The sequence below is a fragment of the Streptopelia decaocto genome (assembly GCF_964273445.1).
Source record: "Streptopelia decaocto genome assembly, chromosome: Z".
Classification (NCBI taxonomy): domain Eukaryota; kingdom Metazoa; phylum Chordata; class Aves; order Columbiformes; family Columbidae; genus Streptopelia; species Streptopelia decaocto.
Window position 1 is genome coordinate 80,462,018 of NC_138657.1, and position 22,461 is coordinate 80,484,478.

Genomic DNA, 22,461 nt, shown 5'->3' on the forward strand with positions numbered 1-22,461 from the left:
CCCCACCTGCTGCGTGGTGAGCGACGTGCACAAGGAGCAAATGGCCTCGGCGTCTTCCGACGTTTTCTTTTTGAGCTGCAGCAGCTGCGCCGCTTGGATCAAGGGCTCCAAAGTCTGTGCCGCTCCGCTCTGCTGCAGGTTCTTCCCGTGCAGCCATTCCTCCAGCTGGCTGATGTTAAACCTGGGCGAGCAGCCAAGATAAGACGTGAGATGCAAGAGAAGAGAGAAGATCACCTCAAAAATACTCTGCGAGACTCAGGGTGTGTTGCAGCGCTGGTATATGGAGGACAAGTGCGATGGGAGCGGCTGAGGGACCAGGGGGACTGAGAGGAGACAGGGACACAAAGAAACGGCCTCAAGTTGCACCAGGGGAGGTTGAGGTTGGATCTTGGCAACAATTTCTTCCCCAAAGGGCTGTGGGGCATTGGAACAGGCTGCCCAGGGCAGTGCTGGAGTCACCATCCCTGGAGGGGTTGGAAACACAGAATCCCAGAGTGTCAGGGGTTGGAAGGGACCTGGAAAGCTCATCCAGTGCAATCCCCCCATGGAGCAGGAACACCCAGATGAGGTTCCACAGGAAGGTGTCCAGGCGGGTTGGAATGTCTGCACAGAAGGAGACTCCACAACCCCCTGGGCAGCCTGGGCCAGGCTCTGCCACCCTCACCAGGAACAAGTTTCTTCTCAAATTTAAGTGGAACCTCTTGTGTTCCAGTTTGAACCCATTACCCCTTGTCCTATCACTGGTTGTCACCCAGAAGAGCCTGGCTCCATCCTCCTGACACTCACCCTTTTAGATCTGTAAACATGAATGAGTCCCCCCTCAGTGTCCTCTTGTCCAGCTCCAGAGCCCCAGCTCCCTCAGCCTTTCCTCACACGGGAGATGCTCCACTCCCTTCAGCATCTTGGTGGCTGCGCTGGACTCTCTCCAGCAGTTCCCTGTCCTGCTGGAACTGAGGGGCCACAACTGGACACAAGATTCCAGGTGTGGTCTCCCCAGGGCAGAGCAGAGGGGCAGGAGAACCTCTCGGACCTACTGACCACCCCCTTCTAACCCACCCCAGGTCCCATTGGCTTCCTGGCCACAAGGGCCCAGTGCTGGCTCATGGTCACCCTGCTGTCCCCAGGACCCCCAGGTCCCTTTCCCCCACGCTGCTCTCTAACAGCTCATTCCCCAACTTACACTGGAACCTGGGGCTGTTCCTGCCCACATTCAAGACTCTACACTTGCCCTTGTTCTATTTCATTCCATTTTCCCGCCCAGCTCTCCAGCCTGTCCAGGTCTCTGATGGCAGCACAGCCTCTGCCGTGTCAGCCACTCCTCCCAGCTTGGTGTCACCAGCAAACAGAGATGAGGTTCTTAGTGACGTGGTTTAGTGTTGGGTTAAGGGTTGGACTCAATCTTTAGGCTCTCTTCCTAGCAAAATTATTCTATATGTATCTTTTGATGCAAGTTTGCCATACTCATGACAAGAGACAACCAGAGCGAAGCTGAATACTCAGCAACTCAAAGCAAAATTTATACTCTGTGTTGTCTTCAAAATAAATGAGCCACGTAGCAGCTGAAAAGCACGAGAGTTGTGCTTTTCTACAGCATTCAGAGGCATCCGAGTTTCAAAATTAAAATGAAGCTTTTAGATGCTTCAATCACCTTGGAAAACATCTTGGCAAAAAATGCTTTTGCCTGTTTCACTCTCAGGCTCAAGAGGAACACGCCAAGGATCCCAAACCTGATCCTACCTGAGCTGCATGCCCGTGCTCCACGAGCAAACGTCCTTCCTAAGCAGGAGATTATTCAGGGCGACCGCGTTGATCATGTAGAAGAGCTGCTTGAAAACCTGCTGCACGATCTCCGGGTCCAGCCCCTGGTCGCTCATGACGCCGTGGAACGTGTTCAGCTGGCGAATTAGCGCGTCCAAGCTGTAGCTGTCGCCGTCTTCCACGCTGGAGGAGCGATTCCTGTAGCCCATGGGTTTGACACCAGAAAGCCCCTGGATGCTTTCGTTTTCCAGCACCGCAGACACTGAAAAACGGGGATAAAATGAGCTAAAAACGCCTTTATCCACGTGTTACTACACAGAAATCACAGAAAGTGGGAACATCTCTGCTTTGAGTTGTAATCAATTCTCCCTCTATACCCACCACGGAGCCTGAAATTCTGCGCTTCAGGCGATTCGTTGGCTCAAAGGATTGAGAGAAATGAAAAACAGATTAAAAGGAATCAAATTCTTCCAGCCTGATTGATAAAAGAACAGGACAACTTGGCGCAAGGAGCAGGAGGTACACGCAGCGATGGAATCGGAACAACCCCAGGTTCCAGCGTAAGTTCAGAGAGTAAAGGGAAAGAGTCCCAAGATCAAGTGGAATCCAGGCTGGGAGCTCGAGGAAAATACATCAACTAAGAAACAGCAAAGCCTCTCCATTAGCTTAGCAAAACAAGGTCTTTATAAGCCTCTTTTTAATCCTCTTCTCCCTCATAATGTGCATTTTCACTCATAAATAGCTTAAGCATGAGGCTGGTGTGGAGGGGACGCGGTTGCTAAGGACCCACCAGCACCACCGCCCCAACAAAACAGAGATAATTTTCCATCACAAGGGGGAAAAAACCCTCATCTCTGTTACGTTTTATCATAGAGGGAAATAAAAAGTTGTCCTGAAGTTCAGGTCGCTGTCGCTGCCTAAAAAAGATGGTTTTTGTAACATAAGTTCTACCTCTCTACCAACTGCAGGCTTTTCCTTTGGGGGAAAAAATCACTGTACAAAGGTCTGAAAAACCCTCAGGATATATAATAACAGTCAAAAACAAGCGTGAAGGTACCGATCATGGGTTGGAGGACGCCCTGGGCCACCTTGATGAGCTGCTGGTAGATCTGGATGGAGAGGTGGCTCAGCACCTGGCGATACTCGGTCAGGTCAAAGTTCTTCAGACAGTGCTCGTTCTGCTTCGCCGTGTTCTGCGTCATAAACCCCTGAACGCCGGGAGATTAAAACAGCCCGTTTTGTTATTCCACCCATTTATCGCCCGGTAAAATCACTATATTTTTTATTAATATTATAGATATGCTATTATCCTATTTTCTTACCGCGTCTCCGCTGTACTGCTTCAAACAGTGCAGGAGGCGACACGTATTTGCCAGCCAGAACGACGTCATCTCAAAATCATCGCTGTGTTTCTGGAGGAGCAAAATTAAACCATCATTTTGAGCTCGAGATCAAGAAGATCCCTCTCCGTAGACGGGCAATATTAACTATTTGTTCCCCGCAAAGGTTATTTTTTTAAATCTAGAAAGGTAAGCACATTTTTGCTAAGATCAGGTTGGAAATTGGCTACGAAAGGCGAACTTTGACGCGGTTCGAACCACCTCCCGCCAAGACAAAAGGCAACGGCCACGCACCTTCAGCACTTTCTTGACGCCGTTGATGGTGGAGGTGAGCAAGGAGTGAACTTTCTGGTCGTCGTTGATATAATCCGCGTGGCGGATGCACATGTAGAGGATGTAGGCGGGAAGGCAGGGGACGGTCGCAGAAACGGCCTGAGGCTTGAGATCTAAAACATTTGGGTTGTTTTTTAAAAGAATCCTTTTAAAGTTCACCGACTTGCAGCAAAACAAGAGCTGGAGATGCACCCAAGCAAACCCCAAAGTCTTCTGGACGATGAGATTTTGGTTGCGCAACGTGGATCTTTGCAGCGCGGACACGGAGCCAAAGGCGCAACCGCAACCGGGCAAAGCGCAAGAGCCCGCGCTTGGTGACGTTGTCCCATTACGGATGCACAACTAGATCTTTACCGCGTAAACTCAAGCAGCGCGCAAATACTCTTAGCAAAGCTCCCTGAAGCTTTCGGGAATATCTCCCGCAGGTTATAAACCCCCCACTCTGCATTCGTGACGCAGTAAATCACTTTTTCCCTCAAGATACTGAACGGCAGCTGCGAGAATTTGCTGTTATATTTATATATTATCTTGAGTTCTCAAGTTTACAAACTCCTGGGGAAGAGAAAAAGGAGCCAAACGCAGAAGCAGAGCGAGTTCCTCACCTGTTATGAGGTTTCGGATGAGAAGCGGCTCGTCTTCTTTATAATATTCCAACATGCCCTGAAAATCTTTCTCCTTCCTCTGGACGGCAACTTGCATGTTACGCTCGTTCCGCCTCCTCTCGGCCGGTAACGTGGCTTGGGACGCTGTGAAAAGAGCGTGAAAGGTGATCAAAAATGATTCACATCCTCCACAGGCCTTCGAGCGGACACCAGGTCAAAGCATTAGATATTAAATTTCCAATCATATCGGCTTCAAACTGATTAAAACATCAAGAACCGTTGAGCCTCGCGCTTCCATCCAGATTTCATAAAATAGGATGGTTTTAAAGAGAAAACTCTGCAGATCTCTAAGGTGGAGAACCAGAAGCCCAATATCTACCAACAGCCAAGTCACCTTCCAAATCTTGGACCTTCTTCATGTAAATCTTTAGTTGCTTCTTGAGCTTCCTCTCGTTCTTCTCCAACTTCTCGAGCAATTCTTTGAGATCCTGCAAAACAGAAGCCGTGTTGGGATCAAAAAATAAAGAAATTAAACCCCAAAGCAACTCATTTGGGGTGAGTTTGAGGCTGGAGGCGCAGTCAATGCACCACTACTACATGGTGGGAGCATTTTGGGAGAAGAAGAGACGTGTTATTTCTGGATTGCTCAGCAAAACCACGGACATTGTGGATGTCACGCGCCTGATTCTTCTAGAAGTAACATACAGCAGGTAAATATTCACAACACATCACCCAAAACATCTCCCCCGCTCAGGCTACATTTTCAATATATTCTCTTACCAAATTTTCATTGGTGAGCCGTGTAATTTCTTGCTGGAGTCCAAACTCCACCTGGGCCTCCGGCGAGAGCTGCAGGCTCTGCAGAAAAGCCTGTTGCTGTTTCTCCAACTCTTCTCTCATGGCGTCCACCTCGTTTTTCAGAGCTTCCACCTCCTCTTCGTGCTCTCGTCTCTGCTCCTGGAGCTGCGCTTCCAGCAACCTGAGAAAGGGACGGTACCCATGGGTCCGTGATTTTGGTATCGTGGCGGTCGCCACTGTTTTGAGTTTAGATCCTTCAAAATCAACCAACCTGGGAGATGTTTCCCACAGAATCCCAGAATGTCAGGGATTGGAAGGGACCTGGAAAGCTCATCCAGTGCAATCCCCCCATGGAGCAGGAACACCCAGATGAGGTTCCACAGGAAGGTGTCCAGGCGGGTTGGAATGTCTGCACAGAAGGAGACTCCACAACCCCCCTGGGCAGCCTGGGCCAGGCTCTGCCACCCTCACCAGGAACAAGTTTCTTCTCAAATTTAAGTGGAACCTTTTGTGTTCCAGTTTGTACCCGTTGCCCCTTGTCCTGTTACTGGTTGTCACTGAGAAGAGCCTGGCTCCATCCTCCTGACACTCACCCTTTATAGATCTGTAAACATGAATGAGTCCGCCCTCAGTGTCCTCTTGTCCAGCTCCAGAGCCCCAGCTTCCTCAGCCTTTCCTCACCCGGGAGATGCTCCACTCCCTGCAGCATCTTGGTGGCTGCGCTGGACTCTCTCCAGCAGTTCCCTGTCCTGCTGGAACTGAGGGGCCACAACTGGACACAAGATCCCAGGTGTGGTCTCCCCAGGGCAGAGCAGAGGGGCAGGAGAACCTCTCGGACCTACTGACCACCCCCTTCTAACCCACCCCAGGTCCCATTGGCTTCCTGGCCACAAGGGCCCAGTGCTGGCTCATGGTCACCCTGCTGTCCCCAGGACCCCCAGGTCCCTTTCCCCTACGCTGCTCTCTAACAGCTCATTCCCCAACTTACACTGGAACCTGGGGCTGTTCCTGCCCACATTCAAGACTCTACACTTGCCCTTATTCTATTTCATTCCATTTTCCCTGCCCAGCTCTCCAGCCTGTCCAGGTCTCTGGATGGCAGCATCCAAGTCCCGCATCCAAATAATTGATGAATATATTGAACAGTCCCGGCCCCAGCACTGCCCCTGAGGCCCTGCACTGGATACAGGATCAACTGGACTCTGCCCATTGACCACGACTCTCTGGCTTCTTCCCTTCAGCCAGCTCACACTCCACCTCACTCCCCGCTCATCCAGCCCGCGCTCCCTCAGTTCAGCTGGGAGGATGCTGGGGGACACTGTGTCAAATGCCTCACTCCAGTCAAGGTAGACCACGTCCACCACTCTGCCATCATCCATCCGTCTTGTTATGTCCTCATAAAAGTCAATGAGGTTGGTCAAGCACGACTTCCCCCTGTTGCACCCATGTTGACTGCCCCTAATGACCCTCTTAGCCCTGATAGGCCTTGAGACTCACAAATTTGAGTTCCTTTACTCTTCCCCTTAGCAAAAAAGCAACACAGATCAACACCTGCGGGTTTTTCAAAAGCTCAACTTGATCGGGATTTGTTTCACTCGCCCCTTTCAAACATCGCTGCTGACTTGTGAAAAGATTTGTTTCCTCGTATTCCATGCCATACAAATACCAAAAACATGATACACAACTGACAGAAGTCGCCAAAAGCAGCTTTTCTCCCATTTTTTCGCTAATATTTTGTCCTGTCACCCTTGGTTGAAACACAGCTCCGTCATCAGTGACTACGGCCAACACTAGCAATGCCTAATTAGAATCAAGGCGGCTCGTTTGAAAATTAGAGGATCTTGATTCCTTTCGTTTGGCTGATCCCAAAGAGGACAACGGGCCTCAAAACCATAGGCCCCAAAGAGGACAACAGGCCCCAAAGAGGACAACAGGCCCCAAAGAGGACAACAGGCCCCAAAGAGGACAACAGGCCAAGAGCAAAGGAAGAGAAAGAAACCAAAGGAGAAGAGGAAACAGTAGGGGAGAAAGAAAGAGAGTGTTTTGACCTGGCAACTTGCTTTAAACCTTGATAAGCCAAGCCGAGCTCTCCATCTTCATTGAGATACCCCCAGTCCTCAGTCTTGCTAGAAATAAAGGGCAGAGAAAAGGAAACGAGAGGACAGAGAAAGACGAAAGGTCAGTTGCAGCAGAAGGGGAAAAGATGCAGAATCCTTATTAATTTTTTCTTCATTTATTTTATTAATTGATCAGCCAATCCAACCACCTGGCAAGTTACCATCATTCCAGAGATATTCCTATTTTTACCAGAAATCCGAGCTAATTAGATTAATTAATACGTGCCAAAAGAATTTCCGACAATACGGGGTAGACCTCAAACAAGCCTAAAATGAGTCAAATGGACTCACAAAACCTCATTTCTCCTTTATCCTAAATGTTTTTTCCATGTGAAGACACGGCCAGTCCTGCAAAAAACAACTAAAATACCCCCCGTTCTCTACAGAAATCGCTTGCAAGTTATCACCGAAATTCATTTAAAAGTCTAAACCTGATGTGCTTCGAGCTGCCTGGTTATTATTTCTAATATCGTTACCTGGGCTATATAACAGGGAAGCTGGTGGTGATTAATGAGTCATTAAGTAAATCACTAATCATCAATCTAAACATTGGTTGTGATCCAGGGATGAGCCTCCGGGTGCCCAGCACAGAGTAGAAGCTGAAATATGAAGTTTTAAACTATATCTGGACTCAAATATAAAATAGCTGCAAATTCAGAAAATCCAGCCCGTAGTACGGCAGGAATTTGGGGGACGTAGTGTTATTAAAAGCCATTAATCCACGACTTAATCTTTCGACTACCTTGCTGAATGCAAATTATTTCTTTGATTCAATTTTAGGTTGGTTTTTCTACCTTCTCTATATCTCGTCCCCTTGGGGACACGTTGTCCCGATGCCGAGCGCTCCTCACCCATCACACACCTACCTCTTCAATACCCAAGATCCAAAAGCTGATAACTCTCCAAGTTTCATTCACTTTTAGTCCAGAGCCCAATTTTGCCCAAACCCTCCTGCTGCTGGAGAAAGAAATTTAGGCCGCGCTTACCGGTTTGTCTCGCACATCCCCTGATAAGCTTCGATCGCGTCCTCCTGGTCGATGTGCTTGTCGCTGTTGGGCCAGCTTGCGTTGCTGGTGATGTTCTCCTAAAGCCGACAAGCAAAACGTAATAAAATGACACCCTGCACATCTCCCTCTTGCTTTTTAGAATTCCTAAGACCCAAAAAGTCGCGAGCGGCCTCAACGTGAGTTTCCTCGGGGCTAAAGAGCTTCTGGGAATTCGCATGCGTGAAATTGGGAGATGGAAAGAGGATGCGGAGAAGCTGGGAGATCAGGGTTGAAATACAAACCGCACCAAAACCTCCAGGAATGATAACACGATGAATTAAAAAACCCAAGGGAAACTTTTCAATACAAATGCAACCAGCTCGAAAGAAAAAAGCCCTCGGCTGCGATGGGGCCAGGCTGTAAAATATGTAAGAACATATTCCAGCTTCACCAGTGAGCAGAATCTGGTCCAAAAGATCTTTTTCCCCATCCTGTTTCTTTGCGGAATAATTCAGTCGTCACAAAAACATCACGGGGAACATCTTGGACGGCCACGCATCACGGGCTGTATCTTAACCAACCCTACAGAACCTCCTTGAACCATCTTGACGCCCGAAGGCCGAAGCAGAGATGGCATCACTCGGGCACATTTTCAGCGCCGGAAAAGGCAAAGAAACCACATTACCCGCTCAATTACCGTGTTTTTCCCCGTTTCTTTTTGCTGAGCCGCCTTCATAATCTGCGTCCTTAGGATGAGCACTTCTTCCTTCCGCACCTCCAGCTCTTCGTTGGCCGATTTCAGCTGGTTCAGCAAGAGGTTGTAACTCTCCTGGCCATCGTTGGCCGAGTTGTTGTGGGTTGCTCGCTCCGCAATAACCTTGCGCAGCTCATTTAATTCGTTTTTCAGCTTCTTGTTCTCCGACTCCAGCTCTTGCCTCTGGAAAACAAACGCAAAAGTACCACCGTAGAGAAGCCAAACACAGAATCACAGAACGTTAGGGACTGGAAGGGACCTCAAAAGATCATTGAGTCCAATCCCCCCAACAGAGCAGGAACACCCAGCTGAGGTTCCACAGGAAGGTGTCCAGGCGGGTTGGAATGTCTGCACAGAAGGAGACTCCACAACCCCCTGGGCAGCCTGGGCCAGGCTCTGCCACCCTCACTGAGAAGAAGTCTCTTCTCAGATTTAAGTGGAACCTCCTGTGTTCCAGTTTGAACCCATTACCCCTTGTTCTATCACTGGTTGTCACCCAGAAGAGCCTGGCTCCATCCTCCTGACACTCCCCCTTTATAGATCTGTAAACATGAATGAGTCCCCCCTCAGTGTCCTCTTGTCCAGCTCCAGAGCCCCAGCTCCCTCAGCCTTTCCTCACACGGGAGATGCTCCACTCCCTTCAGCATCTTGGTGGCTGCGCTGGACTCTCTCCAGCACTTCCCTGTCCTGCTGGAACTGAGGGGCCACAACTGGACACAAGATTCCAGGTGTGGTCTCCCCAGGGCAGAGCAGAGGGGCAGGAGAACCTCTCGGACCTACTGACCACCCCCTTCTAACCCACCCCAGGTCCCATTGGCTTCCTGGCCACAAGGGCCCAGTGCTGGCTCATGGTCACCCTGCTGGCCCCAGGACCCCCAGGTCCCTTTCCCCTACGCTGCTCTCTAACAGCTCATTCCCCAACTTACACTGGAACCTGGGGCTGTTCCTGCCCACATTCAAGACTCTACACTTGCCCTTGTTCTATTTCATTCCATTTTCCCGCCCAGCTCTCCAGCCTGTCCAGGTCTCTGATGGCAGCACAGCCTCTGCCGTGTCAGCCACTCCTCCCAGCTTGGTGTCACCAGCAAACTTGCTGACAGTCACTCTATTCCCTCGGCCAAATCCTTGATGAATATATTGAACAGTCCCAGCCCCAGCACTGCCCCTGAGGCCCTGCACTGGATACAGGCCCAGCTGGACTCTGCCCATTGACCACGACTCTCTGGCTTCTTCCCTTCAGCCAGCTCACACTCCACCTCACTCCCCGCTCATCCAGCCGCACTCCCTCAGTTCAGCTGGGAGGATGCTGGGGGACACTGTGTCAAATGCCTCACTCAAGTCAAGGTAGACCACGTTGGTTTCTTGTCCATCCCTTTCTCCTTCACAATTAAGAAATCACCGCAAGCCCCACAATGTTTACCTCGTCTTTAAATTCATTAAATGAGGTGGGAAGACGCTGAGTTACAGGACTCGTTAGGTGAGTGACGGCTGTGCGAACTCCCACTATGGCTGTTTGAAAAGACCCTCAAGATCAAGTCCAACCATTAGCACCTTTTCACCTTTGTTTCCTCTTATCTATGCACTATCTGCTTTTTTTTGGAAATCTAATAATTCCAAAAAGAGCTGGGGACAATTTATATAATTTACAGTGTGTAGCCAGCACAGCTGTGGAAACCTCGTTTCCGTAGGAAACGGGTGTTGATAATTATAAATCCTTCCAAATTAGCAATAGCCGGTTTTAGCACAGCAGAGGTGTGAGCGGAATAGATGAGCATCTGGACATCTTGCTGCAAAAACACCCTGGATTCCTTTCCGAATTTACCTTTAAATTATTTCTCTACTCCTTTCTCGGTGGATTTTATGGATTGATTTTATATCTAGAGATATCTGGTGGGTTAATGGTTGGACTTGATGAACTTGAGCGTCTCTCCCAACCAAAACGATTCAGTGATGAATCTACCAGAGCAGAACAGATGTTGACCCAAAGAGAAACATCTGTGAGCCCGGCCCAGGTGCTGATGGATCAAATTATAGGAGGTTTGGGGTTATTTCCACCTTTTTTTGGCTTTTGGATCCACGCCATAGGTGACGGCACCAAGCAGGAGGCTCCTCACTCACCTTCAGACTGTTGTACGCAAAATCCTCGTGGTCCGAAGTCACTTCAGGCTTCGTTTCGATGACCTGCGTGGATTCAAGAGATATTAATTCATATATAAAAGCAGCCAGGAAGCGGCGCACGACACGAGACAGTCGGCTCCACCGTAATAATGGTATTAATCACCGTTAAACAGAGTTCCGGCAACACGTAGAAGTGATTGCTAGAATTGCTTAGAAGACATCGGGCGACCAAGGGAAGCCATGAAATATTAGGATGGATGAAAAATCGGCTTTTACCTGGGATTTCTTGCTCTCTTGCTCCTTTTTCTCCAGTTGGTTTTGCAGCTTCTTCCTCTCCTGCTCGAGCTCCCTCACCCGTTTCTGGAGCTTTAGGAAAAGGGTCATGTCCATGGCTGCTTTGTCCATCCCGACCTCCTGGAGAGCGGAAAAAAATGATAAAAATTCTATGATTCGATGAAAAATAGGAGAAAAAGTCAAGTTTTATAACCCCACAGCATCAAATACTAATTGTTTAGAAACCTGGAATATTAGAGCACAGCCAATACCGATTCACTTGATTTCAACAAACGCTCTCAAAGCGGTTCAGAAATATTAAAGTGCCGTAAAAAGAGGCGCTGGGAGGAAAAATTGGATATTCGGAATAATTTCTTCCCCAAAGGGCTGTTGGGTATTGGAACGGTGGTGGAATCACCATCCCTGGAGGGGTTGAAAATACACAGAGATGAGGTTTAGTGTTAACGGTTGGACTCTATGATCCTGAGGGTCTTTTCCAAGCTAAATGATCAAAGATTCGATGAATTCTATGATTTCCCATGCGGTACCTCCACTTGCTGCACGACGTCCTCAGTGTCCCCGATCTCCGAGGTCGATATGGACGGATAATTGGAATCGGACTCCAAACTGCTCTGGTTGGACGGGTTTCTCCTGTGTCCCGGGGTTTGCTGCCAAGGAGCGACGCGGATATACAAGATATTCAGTGTTTAAAGAAGGATTCCTCCCAAAGTATCATTTCTGAGAGCAAATATGTGTTTATACACTAAGGTTAATTGTATAAAGGTTCAATTGTCACCTTACACTTCACTTTGTTACCTTCATAATCGTCATTTCATCCCGCAAGTTGTCGTATCTCTGTTCCAGCCTCGAATATTCTTTGACCAGGTTCTGATATCGAGATCTTTCTTCTTCCAGCTCTTTCTTCATCTGGATATTTTCCTCAACTGTATTTTGGGCAAATTCGTCTTTCAAATAAGGAAGAAAAAATTAAAAGACGTTACGATCTTCACCTCCAAAATTAACTTGTTGTAAAAACATGCGACAAGTACTAATTAATAAAATTAGCAGAGGCATTCCAATGCTGTAAGTATATAAATATATACATATTTACCTTCAGATTGACACAGAATCCTGCTGTTAAGCTCCTCTTTTTCCTGCTTCAGGAGCGCGTTTTCTTCTTCCAAGTCAGATATTCGCTATGAAAAAAAGACAATCTGCTGATTGTTTCGAGCAACTTACATAGTTAAGATGAATACAGTGAATATGAGCATTAATATTAAATAATTGTGGCTTTTTTAACTTGATATCATGAGATTATAGTCATTTAAATGCTTCACGCTACTGCAGAACATTTACTAGAGTGTGCAGCAGGGCCTTTGGAGTGTGTATACAGCAATTAACAGCAATTAATGGAAGATGTTGAGCAGCGAGCGCTCATGGTGGTTTCAGGCCTTATTTCATGTTCTACCGGAACCATTTGCTCATGAGATTTGGTTTCGGGCCTCCCTGAATCTTGTAAGAATTATGGTATTTAGGATTTTCCTACTAAAAGGCCTGGTGAGGATTTAACCTGAGTAGCCACAAGAATTCACAGCAGGAAACCAAACTCGTACCTCAGGTTATGGGAATGGGGGCAAAGTTTATTCAAAATGAACCTGAGGACCAAAGAAATTCAAGATAAAAGGTCTGGTTTTGCTGTTTGGAAAAAGAAAGATTCATTCTGAAGTCTCTTTCTGCCACTAGAACAGTTTGTTGTGCAATGGTGGGAGTGTTGGATCAACTCAAGAGATCCAGAAAGCTCAGGAGTGTGACTTTTGACACGTGGTGATGGTTTTAAACTGAAAGATTGGAGATTTACATTAGAAATAAGGAAGAAATTGTTGGCCCTGAGGGTGGTGAGAGCCTGGAACACGTTGCCCAGAGAGGTGGTGGCTGAACCATCCCTGGAGACATCCCAGGCCAGGCTGGACGGGGCTCTGAGCAACCGGAGCTGGTGAAGATGTCCCTGCTCATGGCAGGGGGGGCACTGGGGGAGCTTTGGGCCCCTCACCTCAGGGCTCAAAATGGCGGCACCAGAATCACCCCAGGGCTCAAAATGGCGGCACCAGAATCACCTCAGGGCTCAAAATGGCGGCACCAGAATCACCTCAGGGCTCAAAATGGCGGCACCAGGGGCACCAGAATCACCTCAGGGCTCCAAATGGCGGCCAGAGGGGTGGCGGGATCACCTCCCAAGAAAGGCCTTGAGGTGCTGGAGTGAGTGGAGAGAAGGGAACGGAGCTGGGGAAGGGGCTGGAGCACAAGTGTGATGGGAGCGGCTGAGGGACCTGGGGGGTTCAGCTGGAGAACAGGAGCTGAGGGGACACAGGGACACAAAGAAACGGCCTCAAGTTGCGCCAGGGGAGGTTGAGGTTGGATCCGGGGAACAATTTCTTCCCCAAAGGGCTGTGGGGCATTGGAACAGGCTGCCCAGGGCAGTGCTGGAGTCACCATCCCTGGAGGGGTTGGAAATACACACCGCTGAGGTTCTCAGGGACATGGGGCAGTGCCAGGGGTGGGTTAACAATTGGACTCCATCTTGAGGGTCTTTTCCAACCAAAATGATTCTATGATTGCAAAGAGCGCCTACAAAACATGAGCTACAACAAATCCGCACCTTCCTCAGCAAACCCTTCTCCTTGGCGTAGGTGTCCTCCACCACCTTCCTCTCCCCGTGGGCTTTTTGGAGCTCCAGCCGCAGCTGCTCCATCTCCTCCTGCAGGCTCACGAGCTGGTTGTCGTCACCGCGCTGGTTCCTCTCATATTGCACCAGCTCCTTCTTCAGTTTTTCCACCTCGGACGAGTGTGTTGACGTGAGCAGAGAGAGCTGCTCGCTCAGAAGTTTGTATTCCTTGTTCTGCAGCCCCAAAAGAGAAGAAAATATATCAATACGTGCAAAAAGCGTCAAAATCCTCAAGCAGGGTGGCTAACAAACTTCCGATAATGAGCAAATGAGCGTCCTGATAACCTGCAAATAAAACCTTTGGCTGTTTCTCAGAGCTTTGCTCACCAGATTCGCACCAGCTCCTGAGAAAGGAATCACTGTGGTTCATAAATCTCCGCTGTTTTCCCCACCTATAAAGGGGAATCCACAATCTCTGCTCATTTTCCACCACGTGCTTTTGTGTCCCGAGGTTAATATATATATGATTTTAGACGCCAGCAAACTGAGATTTCAACGTTATATAAATGCACCGAAATGTTTTATCTTCTTGTGCAAAAAATCCCTCCCCTGATTTAGAAACTGAATTAATAGGCCGCGTTACGGGTGCTGGAGCAAATACCAGGTCTGAATGTTTTCAGAGAAGGATCTTTTCTCCCTCAGGGGCACAGGGAGTATTTGCATCTCTATTCATGCATGAGCTGAAGCAGCAGAAATAGAAACATTTTCTTCCACAGCGAGGCAAAAAATGATCCGAGTGCTGCTCTCCGCTCACCTGCCATTTATTTTTTCCTTCCCAAGTTAATTGGCATTGTTAAAAGGTCACGTTTATAGATCGGGTCCTACTCAGCGTTTATACTCATCCCTCAAATCCTTGGAAGCAACACGGTGGTAACTTGTAGGTGGGAAAACCCTCCTACATCAAACGATTATTCTGTAGCTCGTTAGTGAGGAAGATCTTCAGACACCGAGGTGGAGACCCAAGATGATCTGCACTTCCGTGGTGCTGTCGCGCCCTTACGAGTGTTTGGTCACCAGTAGAAGGTTGATCTTGTCATGATGTTTGGAAATCACGGTGGTGGCAAATCCTTCCCAGGAAGGACAAGAGCAAAGAGGCAAAGCAGAACCACACCAAGTTGGAGACCCTAGATGCAAATGCATCTATCGTGGTGATGATCAACCCTTACAAGTGTCTGGCTAACAGGAGAAGGTTCCCACCACCACGACATCCTTCCAAACATCATGAGAAGATCAAATTCTTCCCATGAAGGACAAGAGGCAAAGCGGAAACACATGAAGGTGGAGCCCCAAGATCCAAGTGCATCTACCATGGTGATGACCCACCCTTACAAGTGTTTGGCCACCAGCAGAAGGCTTCCACCACCATGACATCCTTCTAAATGTCATGAGAAGATTAAATCCTTCCCCGAAAGGACAACAGAAGAGAGGCAAAGCAGGAGAAGAACCATACCAAGGTGGAGCCCAAGATCTACATGCATCTACCATGGTGGTGTCCCACCCTTACAAGTGTTTGGCCAACAGGAGAGGGCTGCCACCACCACGACATCCTTCCAAACATCATGAGATCAAATCCTTCCAAGAAAGGACAAGAGAAAAGAGGCAAAGCAGAAACACACGAAGGTGGAGCCCCAAGATCCACGTGCATCTACCATGGTGGTGTCAAACCCTTACAAGTGCTTGGACAGCAGTAGAAGGCTCCCCCAACCACAACATTCTTCCAAACATCATGAGATCAAATCCTTCCAAGGAAGGACAAGAGAAAAGAGGCAACACAGAAACACATGAAGGTGGAGCCCCAAGATCCAAGTGCATCTACCATGGTGATGACCCATCCTTACAAGTGTTTGGCCACCAGCAGAAGGCTTCCACCACCATGACATCCTTCTAAATGTCATGAGAAGATTAAATCCTTCCCCGAAAGGACAACAGAAGAGAGGCAAAGCAGGAGCAGAACCACACCAAGCTGGAGCCCCAAGATCTACATGCATCTACCATGGTGGTGTCCCACCCTTACAAGTGTTTGGCCAACAGGAGAGGGCTGCCACCACCACGACATCCTTCCAAACATCATGAGATCAAATCCTTCCCATGACGGACAAGAGAAAAGAGGCAAAGCAGAAACACACGAAGGTGGAGCCCCAAGATCCACGTGCATCTACCATGGTGGTGTCAAACCCTTACAAGTGCTTGGACAGCAGTAGAAGGCTCCCCCAACCACGACATCCTTCCAAACATCATGAGATCTAAATCCTTCCAAGGAAGGACAAGAGAAAAGAGGCAAAGCAGAAACACACGAAGGTGGAGCCCCAAGATCCAAGTGCATCTACCATGGTGATGACCCATCCTTACGAGTGTTTGGCCAGCAGCAGAAGGCTCCCACCATGACATCCTTCCAAACGTCATGAGAAGATCAAATCCTTCCCAGGAAGGACAATGGAAGAGAGGCAAAGCAGAAGAAAACAACACCAAGGTGGAGCCCCAAGATCCAAATGCATCTACCATGGTGGTGTCCCACCCTTACAAGTGTTTGGCCACCCTTAGATGGTTGCCACCACCACGACATCCTTCCAAACATCATGAGATCAAATCCTTCCCAGAAAGGGCAACAGAAGAAAGACGAAGCAGAAGCAGGACCCCAACTTGTCCCAGCGCAAGACATACCTGCTCATCGATCTTCCTTTGAAGCTGGACCACCTTGTTCTCCATCCCGATGTTGAGTTTCTTCAGGTGTTGCGCTGAGCGGGCCTCGATCTTCAGCGCCTTCAGCTCCTGCCTGGCCTTCATACGCCGGTAGTAGCACTGCAGAACGATGGTGGCGCCTCTGACCCGGCGGAAGCGAGTCCGGGCCAACCAGCCACGGGCGTACTTCTGGAGGATCGTGGCTTTGTGTTCCGCTAGGATCTATACAGAAAAAACGGGCAGAAATGCGACAATTAAGGGAGAAAAGTCACCCACAAAGGGAGCCGTAGCCCTGGTTTTGCTGCAACGTTGCGTCAACGCTTCTAATAGTGTCTTTAAGAGGTCGTCTCCAAGTAGGAGAGTCCTGGTAGGTGATGGATGGAGATGGAGGTTGGTATTTTACATCCTTTTATAGATGGGAAGAGGCACCTCAAACCCCATTCCTGGCTGGTGAGGACTCGATGGGGACATTTGCGCTCAAGTGGGACTTTATGGACCCCCTCAAAATAGAACAAAGATCCACAAGATCCATCGGTAGCAAAATAAAACCGCCATTAACACCAACACTTAGTAATTAACTTGCTGCCCCTTCAGCTTCAGATATAACTCACCAGACCAGGTTTTACATTGATTTCTTTCTGTGTTCCGCCCCCGCAACGTGAATAAATTATACGGCAGGTAAATAACAGATCACAAGACGCTTTGCTGTTATTATTTTGGGATGGAAAAGGCACCGTATCAGCTTCTCTTCCAAATCTCTTCTTTCACCCTCAGGTTTTCTTTGCACCCGCAAATTTTAGTTGGGAATAAAGGGGTTGTGTGAAGTCGGGATGCGATTGGATCCCTGAGCTCTAGTGGGTCACCACGTAACTTTGATTGCCCTCAGGACGGGCTCATCGTGCCTCTGACTTCTTTAATTACCCCATGACCATCCAATTAAGCATAAATTTAGCTGACTACCAAAGTAAGGCCGGACCTGAAGAGCAGACACAAGATTCCCCAAAGCTGTTCTTGCTTTTTTGACCACTCACCGTATCACCTACTGTCACAAACCTTTATTTCATTGCTTTCAACTCTTGGTTTAGCACACAAAGAACTAATTCAGGATGGATTTATAGCGATAAATGACTCGACACCTTCCACAACAAACCCTACGGCTCTTCCCACCTGCAGCACGGCTCAATAAATCACTTTGCCAATGAGTATTTTGCCGAGTCTGGGTTAGATCAAGCGACATTTCCAGCTTACCACGATGCCTTAAGGCATCTGAATGACTCATTTCATCGAGCTGCCCCTGCCAAGATCATTTTTGCTCGCACGGCTTTAAATGGCAACGTCTCCCCATCACCGCGTGCTCTCCGGAAACACCAGTCGGCTTCGGCAAACGTCAAAACGGCCACAATAAAGACATTCCCGGGTTCTTTTGACGCCAAGACACCCCGTGGAGACGTACCCTGCGATAAATCCTCCTGACAAACATGCCCCGAGTGAAGGCCTGGATGGTGACGGTCGCGTTGCGGACGCTTCGGAAAGCTCGGAGGACGCGCAGCATTCGGAACTGCTTCTGGAAGACGACGGCCGCTCTCGTCCTCCTCAGGTGCTCGGCAAGTCTAAAAAGCACAGGAAAAAAGGTTCAAAAACCCCTAAAATCATCATGTTTTTTAAAAAAAAATCATATTAAGTTTTAAACTGGACCTTTTGTCCAAAAGTAGCTTGATGGTACTGAAGAAAGACCATCCCAGCAGTACGGCTAAGAAAAGTGCAGCCGGTAGCATGGCTTCGTTAGAATGACGAGAACACGTACGCAACGCTTTGTTATTCCTAAACGGCATTAAAAACAAATATTTTCCAGCTTTTCCCCTTGGTTTGAACTCTTCACTTTAGGTACTGGAGCCAATCAACGTCCCGCGTTGGCTCCGTCACTTCCCCAACTATATATCGAGCGACTCGGTGACAACGGCAGCAAATGGATTTGCCATTTAAAGCGGCGTGCGCTGGTTTGGCAACGCTCGCGGTTGACGGCGAGGAAACAAAGAGGGATGCGGGCAACCCGGTGCCATGTCACTCCCGTTCTCCGACTGACGTCGCGTTCAATTTGCTGTTCCGCAGGTTAATGAACGCCCGTAAAAGCGCTATTTAATTGGATAATGAGCTTGTTTTGCTGCATTTATGATCCGTTTATTGCTCTCAGCATGAGGGATTATATAGATATTTGATCCACTTCTTTATTATGTGAAAAGTGTATCAAAAGCCATATTGGATTGGCTTATATATTCTCTTCGTCAAGGCCAACGATTTCTTATTAGGACCCATTGAGCCAGAGCTTATTAAAGAGGAAGTTTGAAGTGATTTTTCTGATTACAAAGGATACAGTAAATCAATGTTGAGAGCTCCCCTTGGATACCACGGAGGCACAAACCTGCGCTCTGCAGAAAAGGAGCACATAGCGACTAGCAAAGCCGATCCAAGCGCCTTTTGCCAGTAAAACAGTGGTTATGTGAAGCATTTTCACCTAAATTTATATATACTTTAGGCATTTGATTGCAGCCTAACTGCCTACGCTCTAACCCTGAACCTAAGAATTAAATCCATGGAGATATAGAATCAGTTTGAGACAAAGAACTTTGTTCTCTTGCCCCCGAATAAAAGGCTGGGGAGAGGGGCTGGGAAATAAGTCTTGACTTGAGCACCATAGTGCACAAAACAGGTCTTGTTGCTATGAAACCCCCGAGTTTAGGCAGAGATGAGGTTCTTAGGGACGTGGTTTAGAGTTGGACTTGGCAGCATTGGGCGAATGGTTGGACTTGATGACCTCCAAGGTCTTTTCCTGGACTCGACGACCTCCAAGGTCTTTTCCAACCAAAATGATCTTACAATATGAAGTTTAAGGCCTACGAGACGGAATAGATGGGGAACAGGACCCACCTCCGTGCCCGGTGCCCCCGCGCGTAGCGTTGGAGGACGACGGCGGCTCGGCGAAGCCTTTTGTACTTGAGCCTCTGCAGCCAACCCCGAACCGTCTTCTGAATCATGATTGTGGCAGCTCTGAACTTATCTGCCCGTAGTTTCTCCAGATATGCCACTTGGCCTGCACGGAAAAAGATCTTGGTACGTCCAAACTGGAACTTGTCTGGATCCTTTTCAAAAGCATAAAGGAAACTACATTTAATTAAGGCGAACATTATTTCGGTTCGTTTCAGTCTATGCTGCTCAGTAGCTACAGATCAAAACCCCGCTTTGGATCAAGTTTATCAGCTCACGTTAATTGCGTGATGAGGATATTATTAGACTCCAAATCTGAGCTTCTATATACCATACTACAAATGGCTCCGCAGCCGAGACAAACGCTCGGTATGTAAGGAGTAAAAAACCCAATTGAGTAAATAACCCAATTCCTCAAAATCCTACGAGGAAAACAAGGATCAAAAATTAAAGCCCGGCTTAAGATGATGTGCAAGTTCTGGGCTCCGCAATAGACAAGAAGAAACATTTGCGTGCACACTTGTAACTTAAAAATAATGCATACAATTCTATAGTTTTGGTAAGAGGTGCGACAATGCTTATTCGCTTATACATAAGGGGGAAAAGTGCTTTTTCTACGTATTAGTGGCCATTAAAAGTCTCCCATACATCACGATACGGAAATTATTGTGTTTTTCTCATTTGTGCAATGAGATATTTAATGATGGGGTGAAAGAACTGACTTTGATTAAGGTACATGGTGTTGTACACAGCACCCAAAGCTTGACCTCTCAAATACACTCCAACCAAAACGCAGGAGGGGTTGGGGGGATGAGTTTTTTTGGATATAACCCATTTTTCATGTATAATCAGTGATAAAAACCCCCGGACTCCACCAGTATTAAAACAGCACGTTCAGCAATCGAGAGATTCCACATCACGTTTGTTCTCGTTATCTCATTTGGGAAATAAAGTGTAATAAGCATCTGAACGAGCAGCGGGCGAAGCAGCGATTTGATTTGTATCAAAGCCACGAGCTTTTGCGCTTTCAAAAAGCGGCGCCAAAGGTTTGGTCCCGGCTCACCTGAATGAGATCTTCCAACAGGGTCTGGCAAATCTGCTTCTTGTCATTCTTGGAGAGGTCCCTCTTCTTCATCAGAACGCGATACCTATTGAAAAAGTCGTGGTAGGACCACCTGAAAGTGAAGCATACAGAGGATTAACCTGCGCGCTGGGTGGTATTTCTTTAAAATAAAGCGTTTGGAGTCATCGATGAGGTGGGTATATCAGCAATATAACGCTTATTTTGAAACGTGCAAGTTTTGCATCGCTTCAAGTAATAGTGAATTTTAATCCCTATCTACACAAGTTTGTCGTGGGGCCGGACAGTCAACGCTACTCCCACCCTTAAATGATCAAAAATATCAGATTATCACTAATAAAAATAAGATACGTGCTATGCGGAGCTCTCTCTGGGGTGAGGTACAGCACTGCAAACGGGCTGGAGGGAAGAAGCCAGAGAGTCGTGGTCAATGGGCAGAGTCCAGTTGATCCTGTATCCAGTACAGGGCCTCAGGGGCAGTGCTGGGGCCGGGACTGTTCAATATATTCATCAAGGATTTGGCCGAGGGAATAGAGTGACTGTCAGCAAGTTTGCTGGTGACACCAAGCTGGGAGGAGTGGCTGACACGCCAGAGGCTGTGCTGCCATCAGAGACCTGGACAGGCTGGAGAGCTGGGCGGGAAAATGGAATGAAATAGAACAAGGGCAAGTGTAGAGTCTTGAATGTGGGCAGGAACAGCCCCAGGTTCAGTGTAAGTTGGGGAATGAGCTGTTAGAGAGCAGCGTAGGGGAAAGGGACCTGGGGGTCCTGGGGCCAGCAGGGTGACCATGAGCCAGCACTGGGCCCTTGTGGCCAGGAAGCCAATGGGACCTGGGGTGGGTTAGAAGGGGGTGGTCAGTAGGTCCGAGAGGTTCTCCTGCCCCTCTGCTCTGCCCTGGGGAGACCACACCTGGAATCTTGTGTCCAGTTGTGGCCCCTCAGTTCCAGCAGGACAGGGAACTGCTGGAGAGAGTCCAGCGCAGCCACCAAGATGCTGGAGGGAGTGGAGCATCTCCCGTGTGAGGAAAGGCTGAGGGAGCTGGGGCTCTGGAGCTGGACAAGAGGACACTGAGGGGGGACTCATTCATGTTTACAGATCTATAAAGGGTGAGTGTCAGGAGGATGGAGCCAGGCTCTTCTTGGTGACAACCAACAGTAGGACAAGGGGTAATGGGTACAAACTGGAACACAAAAGGTTCCACTTAAATTTGAGAAGAAACTTGTTTGGGGTGAGGGTGGCAGAGCCTGGCCCAGGCTGCCCAGGGGGTTGTGGAGTCTCCTTCTGTGCAGACATTCCAACCCGCCTGGACACCTTCCTGTGGAACCTCATCTGGGTGTTCCTGCTCCATGGGGGGATTGCACTGGATGAGCTTTCCAGGGCCCTTCCAACCCCTGACGTTCTTGATTCTGTGAAAAGCGAACGCAAAGATCACACAAAACGACAGGTTCGTGTTATGTCGGGCTTAAGCTTAAACTTGCTTTCTCAACGCCTCCATTTTCATATTACGTTTCCCATCTTGCGCTTTGATCCTTTCCCTTTGCGCAGAGAAAACCCGTTTCCATTTGAAGCACGTTTGAGGCTTCACACGGCTCTAAATCAAAAGCGACAGAACGACGGAGCCTGCGGCGCTTGGGACCTCCCGCCTGGTTCGGGTCTTATTTAAGCCAGGGATTGCTTGGAGAGGAGAAAAGAGAAGGTGAGAACATTCCCAGAGTCCGTTTAGGGGTTGATATTAATTAACCGCAGCTTTTTAGAGGAAGAAATTATCCCATGGGCTCCTCCGGCAAAGAGCGGATGGCGATGAGACAACGTGTAAGCAAGAGCTGGGTGGAAAACCCCCAAATCCATCATTTTCCTGGGGAGAACCCCCAGATGAAGAGCCAGATACCTGCAGAAATGCCTTCAAAATCAATCATA

The 22,461-nt window shown here is 48.4% G+C and overlaps 1 protein-coding gene across 2 annotated transcripts in view; it reads right to left on the reverse strand.

Moving 5' to 3' along the window:
• Nucleotides 1-22,461, reverse strand: part of MYO5B (myosin VB) — an 81,799-nt gene that overhangs the window by 3,821 nt on the left and 55,517 nt on the right. The window contains exons 18-37 of one of the 2 annotated variants that reach the window (XM_082075253.1): nucleotides 20,526-20,637; nucleotides 19,406-19,617; nucleotides 17,934-18,090; nucleotides 16,463-16,702; nucleotides 13,736-13,975; nucleotides 12,191-12,275; nucleotides 11,896-12,044; nucleotides 11,628-11,747; nucleotides 11,083-11,220; nucleotides 10,807-10,869; nucleotides 8,632-8,871; nucleotides 7,935-8,032; nucleotides 4,814-5,012; nucleotides 4,428-4,521; nucleotides 4,034-4,177; nucleotides 3,393-3,544; nucleotides 3,081-3,170; nucleotides 2,816-2,966; nucleotides 1,738-2,020; nucleotides 7-181 (exon numbers count right to left, since the gene is read on the reverse strand). In XM_082075253.1, the coding sequence (XP_081931379.1) occupies nucleotides 7-181; nucleotides 1,738-2,020; nucleotides 2,816-2,966; nucleotides 3,081-3,170; nucleotides 3,393-3,544; nucleotides 4,034-4,177; nucleotides 4,428-4,521; nucleotides 4,814-5,012; nucleotides 7,935-8,032; nucleotides 8,632-8,871; nucleotides 10,807-10,869; nucleotides 11,083-11,220; nucleotides 11,628-11,747; nucleotides 11,896-12,044; nucleotides 12,191-12,275; nucleotides 13,736-13,975; nucleotides 16,463-16,702; nucleotides 17,934-18,090; nucleotides 19,406-19,617; nucleotides 20,526-20,637 (3,142 nt within the window). Of the gene's footprint in view, nucleotides 1-6; nucleotides 182-1,737; nucleotides 2,021-2,815; nucleotides 2,967-3,080; nucleotides 3,171-3,392; nucleotides 3,545-4,033; nucleotides 4,178-4,427; nucleotides 4,522-4,813; nucleotides 5,013-7,934; nucleotides 8,033-8,619; nucleotides 8,872-10,806; nucleotides 10,870-11,082; nucleotides 11,221-11,627; nucleotides 11,748-11,895; nucleotides 12,045-12,190; nucleotides 12,276-13,735; nucleotides 13,976-16,462; nucleotides 16,703-17,933; nucleotides 18,091-19,405; nucleotides 19,618-20,525; nucleotides 20,638-22,461 lie in introns of both variants that reach the window. The other variant, XM_082075252.1, reaches the window with a different exon arrangement.